Source organism: Mandrillus leucophaeus, unplaced genomic scaffold (genome assembly GCF_000951045.1).
Source record: "Mandrillus leucophaeus isolate KB7577 unplaced genomic scaffold, Mleu.le_1.0 Scaffold1111, whole genome shotgun sequence".
Classification (NCBI taxonomy): Eukaryota; Metazoa; Chordata; class Mammalia; order Primates; family Cercopithecidae; genus Mandrillus; species Mandrillus leucophaeus.
In genome coordinates, this window is record NW_012099333.1 from 631914 (window position 1) to 642248 (window position 10335).

A 10335-nucleotide genomic window follows, 5' to 3' on the forward strand; every position below is an offset into this window, starting at 1 on the left:
CTTTGTCCATTTGTATAAAGCAAAGAGCTCTGAGTGACAGCCCCAGTTAGCCTGCATGAGCAGATCCTAATAAACCCTCCCAAACCCCAACCTAAGAAAAAAAAAAAAAAAAAAAAGCCACATGCCTGTTTGCCTGCGGCTTATTATTAAGACACCTTCTCAGCTTAAACACTTGAAAGCAAACCAAATGAAATGGCAATTAAGACTGAATTACCCCTTCTATCTATGAGATGAGTCTGTGGGGCCAGCCAGTTCTTTCTTGTAATATAGACACTGAGGAGCAAAGCCTCAGTATTTCAGGTTTATAGCCACCACCACCCCCTCCAGGCACTAGACAGCTTGGTGAAGGAAGCTGAATTTTGAACGAAGGAAAGCTCAAAAACTGTTTGAAAGTCAAGAAATCCACTGAAGAGATGGAAATAGGTGTGCACTGCTTCCTTCCTGCCCTCTATTTATAAAATATAACTTCCAAGCATTTAAGGGTTATTTTGGGGGTAATGGTGTTCCAAAACCTAATGCTACTGCTAAACGGTCTACACCCCACCACCACCAGTACTGTTTCCAAAAGGAAAGAAGAAAAGCACAAAAGAGGGGGGATATGATTTGGGTTGAGGAGTGAAAGACAATATTTTGCCTAAATGTAGAATCTTGTCTCAAATCTTTATTCCCTTGCATTTTTCCTAAATGCATTGCCAGTTACACCATTCCCTGATGATGGAAACTTGGGACTGTCCATCACCGTTATTTATTTTTAAAGCTGCTGAAAAGTGTAAGCCACCGCCTGATTTTGCCTTTCAAAAAAGGGGAAAGAACCCAAATTCAATGTAAACATGGAAAGATCAGCATTGTTTCCACTTGGGCGAAGGCAGACACCCCAACCTGGGCAAAATTGATTCGGGTGGTTGTTGGAAAAAGCAGCTTTCAGCATCCAGGGAGTGGAACCAATAGGAATGAACACTTACCCATATAAAAGGAAGCTTTAATTAATATATATTTCTATCTCTAATATACATATATTGGAGCTAGATATCTAGCTTCACAATAAAATGTGTGCAAATACTCTCCACAGAGATGAGTCCCCACCTCAGTCGGTATAGAAAAGCATGATAAAGGTTGGAAAAAATGGATAAAAATGTTGAAAGAACCTCCAGTTCCTTATTAGGCGAAGATACAATATTTATTCCTTGTCTCCTGGGATAAATCTCTTCTGCCTATTGTCCTCCCAGTTCTCAGTGCTGATGCTTAATTTTCAAAACTTCTATATTACCAAGGGACCTACGACATCAGCCAAAGAAATACTCAGCAAGTACAAAATCTGTTCCAGGGAGCTGCTTTTGTGCAGAGGGAAAATTTTGTTCCTACAGGTTTTTAAGTGGGTACGAGGCAAGGAGCTATCTGATCCGGGCAAAACCATTACAATTTAGATATCTATCTATAGAACATTTTTTTCCTTTAAAAATTGGAAAATACAAGAACTTTGGATTTTTTTTCCCGATTCTTTTTTTGGAGGGGGAAATTGCATCGTAAGCTTTCGGAGAAACCCAACATGTCAACTACCTTTCCGGGACTAGTCCACGATGCCGAGGTATTATTACTTTTTTTTTTTTTTTTTTTTTTTTTTTTTTTTTTTTTTTTGAGCGCGCGTGTGTGTGGCGGCGGCGGCGGTGGCGGCGGCGGTGGCAGCCTCCCCTGTCTCTAATCTATATTGGACCGTTACGTTTAATTATAATCTGTCTTTCGGGGGAAGTTAAGGAAGGAAAGGGGAGAAAGTTCGTTATGACATCTGTCGCCAGGGAGGGCAACTCTCTGCCACGTTAAGAAACATTTGCCATAATGAGCGGGAAAACATAATCCTAATAATAAAAGGGAGGGGGGGTGAGGAGAAAGAGATAGAGACGGAAAATAGATTCTCAGAAAAGCAAAGAAAAGGGACTGATGGGGGAGCAGTAGGTGGACAAGGGGGATGGGGAAAACTCACCCCTTTTGGAATGGGCTTATTCAAGGAAAAGGAAGCAGAAAAGAGGGAGTCGGATTCCCTCCCTCAAATGACTAAGGCAGGGAGCAAGTTGAACGATTTGCACACTGGATTTTTAAAAATATATGGACAATGATTTTGAGCAGCCCGGGCCGAACATCTCGGCATAAACAGGCGCAGAATTTCGATGCTGGGGTCTAGTTGGAGAGGCAAGGCGGCGCGGGCCAGCGCTCTTTTCCGGTGGACTCGTTCCTCTGCTACCGCGGCCCCGGAGTCAGTTGCAAACTTGGATCCCAACGCTAAGCTCCCTGCACAAGTTGGGCAGGGGCTGTGTGTGTGTCTGTGCGTGTGTGTCTGTGTGTGTGTGTGCGTGTGTGGTGTCACCCGCACCTATATAGGGTGGGGGATTTTTTTCCGCTCTCTAGACTATGAGGACGAGGCCGCCCACCCCCAGTTCGCCTGTTTGCAAAGGCTCTCTGGTGAAGACGCTGAGACCCGGCTTCGGCTCGGCCCGAGTCTTACGCGCTCGCTTTCCTTGGAGTGCCAGAGAAAGCTCCTGGCTCTGGGAGAGTGGCGCCTTGGTTGCAAAATGACAAACCTCAAGTTTTTCTGCTCTCCCTTTTCCCCCTCTTCCTTCCAGATACGTCACGACGGATCAAACAGCTACCGTTTGATGCAGCTTGGCTGTCTGGAGTCCGTAGCCAATTCCACTGTCGCCTATTCCTCCTCCTCTCCTTTAACTTACTCCACCACCGGCACCGAGTTTGCGTCCCCCTACTTCTCCACTAACCACCAGTACACCCCGCTCCACCACCAGTCCTTCCATTACGAGTTTCAGCACAGCCACCCGGCCGTCACCCCCGACGCCTACTCTCTGAACTCGCTCCACCACTCGCAACAGTACTACCAGCAGATCCACCACGGGGAGCCCACCGACTTTATTAACCTGCACAATGCGCGGGCGCTCAAGTCGTCCTGCCTGGACGAGCAGAGGCGGGAGCTGGGCTGCCTCGATGCCTACCGCCGCCACGACCTGTCCCTCATGAGCCATGGCTCTCAGTATGGAATGCACCCAGATCAAAGACTCCTGCCAGGGCCCAGCCTGGGGCTGGCCGCCGCGGGAGCAGACGACTTGCAGGTAAATAAGCATGCAGCGAATTTGTCTGCTCCCTCCCCTCTTCGCCCTCCCCCTCCCGCCCCATTAAGGCTCCGTTTGTAAAGCGTCTCTCTCTCTTCTCTCCTCTGTCTCTCTCTCTCTCTCTCTCTCTCTCTCACACACACACACACACACACACACACACCCCACTTATGGAAAGTTATCAAAACAATTAGAGGAGGAGTGTGCCTGTTCTTTTCCTCTCATTGGATCCAGGCATTTCACCTGGACGCGCGGCAGTCCGGGCGGCTGCGGCCCTCGACCTTTGGTTTGTCCTCACAGAAGTCTTATGTGAATCAACATTTGTGACCCTGAGGGAATAAGGTGGAGGAGATCGAGAAGTCTGGGGTTGGGCCAACTGGACTCGGAGTAAGACCCAATAAATTGATGACCAATCGTACTCTCAATCTCCGCACTTTACAGGGTCTTCCGAGGCGTCCCAGATGTTTGTCTCAGACTGAGCTTGTGGAGATTTTACTACAAATAGGCTTATTCTAAGAAAATTGTTGGGACTGTAAGCTTGAGCAAAAGTTTCACCAAATTCACTAGATATCTAAGGAAAGTAAAGAATCGCAAATGAAAATCTCAAAGGTCTACCCTAAGGAAATAATCTGCATAGTGCACTTTACCGGGGTGTAGGTTGAGTTCAATTCTCTCCGCCTGATGTGCACTCAAAACCACAGCCCAGTTAGGTAATTTACATGTTTATTTTTGCTCTTCAAGCCATTACATTTTATGTAACATGCACCTCCTTAAAAAGACAAAAATGAGGCAATAAAGGTAGCGAAAGAGGGGAAAAATAAGGAAGGGAGGAAGGAGAAAAGAAAAGAAGGGAGAAAAAGAAGGAAGGAAGGAAGGAAGGAAGGTATTCAGACACTGTGGAGGCCATCACTCAATCAGATGATCCCTCTTCTATTTTATTTCTTAACACATGTTTGCACATATTTTGCCAACAATAGAATTTATAAGTATGCAATTATGTTGCCATAGGCATATTTCAAACAAATGAACCCACAAATACCCAGAAAAGAATTCAAAAGACCCATATTTTTAGCTCCTTTTAGCTGAAAGTGCAGTTCTATCTGTGAGTTTCTACTTTTTCTGTCTGCACAAAGCTGGTCACCTTCTTCACACTCTCTGGACAAATAGGGAAATAGTCTAAGAACACAAGTTGGAGACGTAAGAGATCCCTTGTTGCGCACAGAAAATCTTTCCTCCTCATTTACCTTTGAGCAAGAGATTATTTTTAAATTAAAGTGAAAGCCCTTACAGTTCCAACAAAGAGCCATAGCAGTAAGATCAGTACACAAGAAAAAAGATTTGGCTGCATAAACCTTGACTTTCTACATTTATATGCACAAAATAATTTTATACGCTCTGGGCATTTTTACATTTTTCACAAGGATCCCCTTATGTCTCAAGAGGGAAAAAATCTGCCATTCAATGCTTAGCTCAACTAAAACCTATTTACTCCTTTTAATAGCCGCGTCTGTTGCTGATTTTTTTGTATCTGTACAAATTTTTTTTCTGTGCTAGGCACAAAGCCGGGCATTTTTCAAAAGAGGGGATTAGAACATTTGCAAGCACTAGACAAAGAGCGAATCCCGTGCAAAAGGACACCGTAGTTTATCCCATTTTCGACTTAGTGCCATTCAACTGGTCATTTATGCAATGTCATCCGACCAAACAACATGTTTTACTTATGAGGGAAAAAAGTTTGTTAAGTGAAGAAACCAAGGTTCGTTTCTTCTAAGAAAATAAACATTGTAACCGTGCGCCAGAGAGTGGGAGAAAAAGTAGTTCACTGCCTTGGAGAGCTTTGAAACCATTTATCATCTACATTTCAGATATTTTGAAACCTTTTCCTGAGCCTATCTCTTTTTCCACATACAAATGTCCCTTTTGTCTTTTATTACTCATATTGAAGCAAGATTACTCTTACTAAGGGACACACTCCAAGATACTAGAAGAAATATAGTACTGCGTGTGATATACGTTTATACCCTTACATAGATATATCCATGTATGTATATATCATAATATATATCCATCTTTATCTATCTAACCTATGAATGCTATGTAGCAAGTCTGTAAATCTGACAAGTTATTTTCTTCCACTGTTCTTGCACCAAGTTGGCAGAATGAAAAAGAAAGAGACATAGCTACTTCTAAAACAAGAAATGGGGAGGGAGTGTGTGGGAGAAACCCGTCTCTCTCCTTTTATTTCTTCCTTTTTAAAACATTCATCAGCATATGCCTCATTTCAAATGCAACAAATGTAAATATACTTTTCCCTGCACAGAATTTTAAGTGAAAGTCCAATGGTTTGGAGGGCGGTCTAAGTCTGCCTAACAGATGCAAACAGTCTTGTGGCTTCAGTTCCATCTTTGAGTCCCCTAAAAAGATTTGCTATGGCCAACAAAGGAAACTGTCACACCTTTTCCCATCACCGCTTTAATTTATGCTCAGTCTCTAAGTTTTTTTTTTTCATATTGATTTGATAATCACTTTAAGGCAGAACATTTAAAATAAGAAAGAGCTCGTGAGTAGGTTGAAAAGGGGGGTCTTACAGGCCTGCCTCAATATGGTGAAAATGGGGAGGCGAAAGGGAGCCAGGGTTGTAAAGGTTGTTTTGTAAAGTGGGTTTTTATTATGCACCGACTCTCTCCGCATTTACTTAACTCTTCACGGGCTGTTGGGTAGGTTAACACCCTTCAAGCCCTCTTTCATGTCCAATACCTCGTTTGTTTGTAAAGGAAAATGAGCCTTTAACACATTTCGATTTGGGAAAAAAGAAAAGGACAGACAGGGAGAAATTTTTATTTTTCTTAATCAAAAATCAACAAACCCTTTCCATCTCTCCAGCTCCAGGGATTCCTCAATCCATTAGGATCTTGAAGGTCTACAGTGAGTGAACCTGAAGGTTTTTCCTTCATAAGGTCCATTTTGGGTGGCATTATAGGATGTTCCTACAGTTGGGGTAAAACAAAACCTCTATAAGACATCCTGAATCCTGCATATGAAATAGTTCCTCTGTGTCCTCAAGAAACCCACAGTCCCAGACTTGACACTCTAGGTGTGATTTGCTCTACTCAGAAAGTGCTGAGTGTACACTGTCTGTATATATGCTGTGTGCCTTGATGGGGACTCAAAGGGCTTCTCATTCTCTTATGCCAAGATGAAAGACTCCCAGGCACTTTGAAGTGTAATTTTGTATGGTGATGTAAAATGCATACCTTAAGATTTATACAACTTTTAGATTGTAGTTTTTCTTGCAATTTTTAAAAAATTATGTTTGCTGGAAAGCTTGCTTCAGCTCAATGCTTGCTTTTAAATGTCTACTGAGACAGAGTTCAGAGATGGGCTAGTCTAAAAGACTTCACCTACATGGTCATATATGTGAGTATCCATTTAAGTAATGTTATTTCTGTTTCTTTTATTAAGGGCTCTGTGGAAGCCCAATGTGGGCTTGTTCTCAATGGCCAAGGTGGAGTGATAAGAAGAGGTAAGTAACAAGTAACAACATGTTAACCCTAGACATTCTTCTCCTATCTGTTACTTTGTTTAGAAGATATGGTTGTGCTCAAATTCCTTTTCTGATGATTAAGAAAACAATTATACTTAGTCAATTATTCTAGTCCAACACTGGCATATCCACGTTTAAAAGCCTCCTTTCTTCCATTAAGGTTTGAACCCAGGCTGTGCCCAGAAGGCTTGTGATAGGAGATATTTGTTGCTCCTCGCAGACCAGTAACAGAATCAAAGTTAGAGGCAGAAGGAAAGAAAAAAGAAAAAGGCAGAGAGAGAGAGAGAGAGAGAAAGAAAGAAAGAAAGAAAGAAAGAAAGAAAGAAAGAAAGAAAGAAAGAAAGAAAGGAAGAAAGGAAGAAAGAAAGAAAGAAGCTTCTCACAGCCCCTTCCCCCAGCACTAATACCACATCCTCAAGCAGAGTTTCTTTTTTAGCCCTAAATGTGCTAGCCACAGCCTGGGTGTTTGAGGTGATGGTGTTAGCTTGAGGCTTTGAAGGATTCTGTGAAAGGCTAGATCATTGAGGCTTTAGGGGAGGCTAATGAAACACCAATATTGTAGCTGCCCTTATTTTTCTAAGTGTCCAGAACATTTCTTTCTTTAAGGGAGGGTGGGAGGAGGAGGTGGTGTTAACTGTACTGGATAAAGCTTTCTTGTTCCCATCTGTTGAGGGAAACATCTGAATCCAGAGTTACCCATGGAATTGGAAGGTGGGGGAAGGCAAGAGGAGAGGAGAGAGCTGTTGCTTTCAGCTCTGGCACTAAAGGGGGCTGCATCTCAGATGTTCCATTTTGACAAAAGGTTTTGAACTATGACATTCTCAGGGCCTTGAGGCAGTGCAGATTTTGCTAGCTTCCCCTACTTAACTGTACCCAAAGCTTCTGAAGTTTATTTCCCTAGCAAGCTGAGTAACCCGAGCAGCACACAAGGCAAGAGGGACCAGCTGTTATCCTAACTTCATACGAATTAATAAGATGTGGTCTGTTCACCAAGACTAATTCCTGCTTCAGGACCACAGTTGTCTGCAGTAACAGAACACTAAAAACTGAGTCTCTTGTGATGGGACCAAATAAGTGTCCTTCAGCCCCTCTCCATCCCTTTGAAAGTTTCTTGAAAGATTTGCTTTTCTGGATACAGAAATGTGCTGGTAGAAATCAGTTGATTCTTTCACATTTAAACTGCAGATTTTACACCCCAATGTCCAATGTAAACTCCATTTAAACTGACGGGGAAAGAAAACAAAGGGTGCTTTTCCTTTGGAACTTGGGTATTGTTCTAATGCATGTAAGTCGTTTACATTAAATTTAAGAGAGCTGCTCATCTCTTGTTGGTTCACCCTATCGAGATTCTCATACACATACACACACACACACACACACACACACAAGTGGTATAGCTCCACAAAGATTTTTTAAATGAGGAGTATTATGCTTGCCATCCACGCTGGTACTCAGACATATGGAAATGGAGTAAAATAGGCCCAAGACTGATGAATATTGAATGCACGCTGTTGGAGGAGGCAAAAAAAAAATTTACACAGTGAACAGGGGACCAGGTGAGATGTGCTGATCAGGAGTCTGTTGGGACGGGTAAAAATAAGGTGAGGCAAGAGCATTCAGGGCGCGTAGAGACGTCGGTGGTGCTGAAGGACAGCGCCACTAATTAGGTACGGGAGCCCGCTTCTCCCACAGCCGGCCTTTTGCTACTGCAGTTTTGCATTCAGTTCCACACTTATACCAAGATCACCTTCTCATATGCTTGGAAACTGCATCTGAGCATAAGATATCTGACAGAGGGCGGAATTACTTGAGGCCGAGGAGGGAGCTGGAGAGGAAGAGGCTTTGGAATCAATTGAATTTCTGGGGAGAGATTTATGGGACACCCTCTCACCCCCTCACACAATTCCCAAGAAAGGCCAAAGCTCTTAAGTATCTCCAAAATGTTAGCTACTTTATCAGAGTCACAGAAATTGTCCTCCTTAGGTGATGCTTTATTATTCCTGTAGAATTCGGTCCCTATTCGTTTCACCTAAAAATCGTCGTTGAATCTGCTACTTGAAACCAAATATTGATGTCATATGAGAACAGTGAAGCTCCAGAGAGAAAGGGAATGTAACTTGGGGTTTACGTCTGTCTTGTGTGACTAAACCCCCCTTCGTAGGAATTCAGATTTTAGCTGCTGAGTTTATTCCGTTTCCACGTGTCTTAGAGAAAGGCCAGTTAACCTAGTTGAGCCATGGAAAGGAGGGTGTGTGTCTATACGTGCCTGTTTACTCTGAAACAATCAATGTTCATGACAATTTACAAGTGGGTAGCAAGGAAGTGTATTCCCAAAAGAGGGTGTATATTTTGCTGCAGCCTGCCCAGCCCCTCATCTCAGAACTCCCTTTAACAAAACCCTAAAGAAGCCTATTTTCTCAATTGTCATGGCAGTACACAGGACCCCTGATATCAACAGCTCAGACTATTTGTGTTCATAAAAAATTAGGAAGACATTAACTCGAGTGCTCTACTATACTGCCCTACTTCATATAACCCGATATTGTCTAACAGCTGAGATAAAAATGTCTGTTTCTTTTCCAGTTCATGCTTTACAGATGACCCACCACATGAAACATGGTTTATTGCAAAGCACAACTTTTCACCATTTTCTCTCTTCTGCTAAGTTCCCGAATCAATTTACATTTCTAATGGTTTCTAGAATGTACTATGGGAGGAAAAATAAATAGATTCTACTTTCAAAGACCCCAAATGGTGTTCTTGAAGAAATATAGGTGCCTATGTACTTTACATGAGTTAATCACGGACATTGTCCTGGTTTGCAGTGGCGTGGAGGGCTTGGGCGTTCTCAGTTGTTCTTTACATTTGGTGACTTCAACTTGTAAAGAACAAATAGCATCGCCCTGACTCACTTGTTAAGTGGCAATTACATTATTTTAGCCTGTAATGAAGGCCCGATAGCCAAAGACTTCGTGGAAGAGGGGGCAGCAGCGAGGTAATTACCACCTAGATAAAATATTTGCCACCGCCTCGGAGGCGCAGCTCCCTGCGCGCTCACTCTCGGTTAATGGTGTGCACGATTTTGCCCGCAGCTCCGCCACTCCAACCATCAGAACCAATAATCTTTACTTTACCCTGTGCTCGCGTATCGATAGCTTCTTTCGCCTCGGGCGTAGGCTTTGATATGTTAATATTACTGAGTAGCAAATTCTGCAGAGATCATATTAATGTTGTACGTACAGAGTGGAGCTTTGCCTTCGTTGAATATTCAGATACCGGGTTTCAAAAGGCATCTCTTGAAGAAATGAGGCTTCTATTTACAGGAGTCGTCTGTGTTTTTAATCATTAAAAAAAGAAAGAAAAACCCACTCTTTTTCCCCCCCTGAATCTTCTGAGGCTCTCTTATGGCCCCCTCCCCTTTGTCAGACACTGGTCCCTTTCATTTCTTGCTCTGAGTATTTAATAATAAGTGAACAATGTTGATGACGATGGTGATTATGAAGCTCATAATAAATGGATCCATATTGGAATCGCAGGGTGGGGGTTCAAGTGGATAGTGGCTGTGGACCTCAGAAGTGGGCTAGATGAGAAGAACCAGCTTTTCCTTACGTGGGTGGAAAGTGACATTTTGGCCCTGGTCTCTTTCGTGAAATCGGGACGGCAACTAAAAAGGGCGGG

General features: G+C 43.0%; 1 protein-coding gene across 1 annotated transcript in view; it reads left to right on the plus strand.

The window, feature by feature from the left end:
* Positions 1–1038: 1038 nt before the first annotated feature.
* The window catches only part of TFAP2D (transcription factor AP-2 delta (activating enhancer binding protein 2 delta)), a 56819-nt gene continuing 47522 nt past the window's right edge, over positions 1039–10335 (plus strand). Inside the window, exons 1-3 of the mRNA XM_011993710.1 lie at positions 1039–1585; positions 2616–3113; positions 6576–6636. Coding sequence (XP_011849100.1) covers positions 1547–1585; positions 2616–3113; positions 6576–6636 — 598 coding nt within the window. The 5' untranslated portion in view covers positions 1039–1546. The remainder of the gene's footprint in view (positions 1586–2615; positions 3114–6575; positions 6637–10335) is intronic.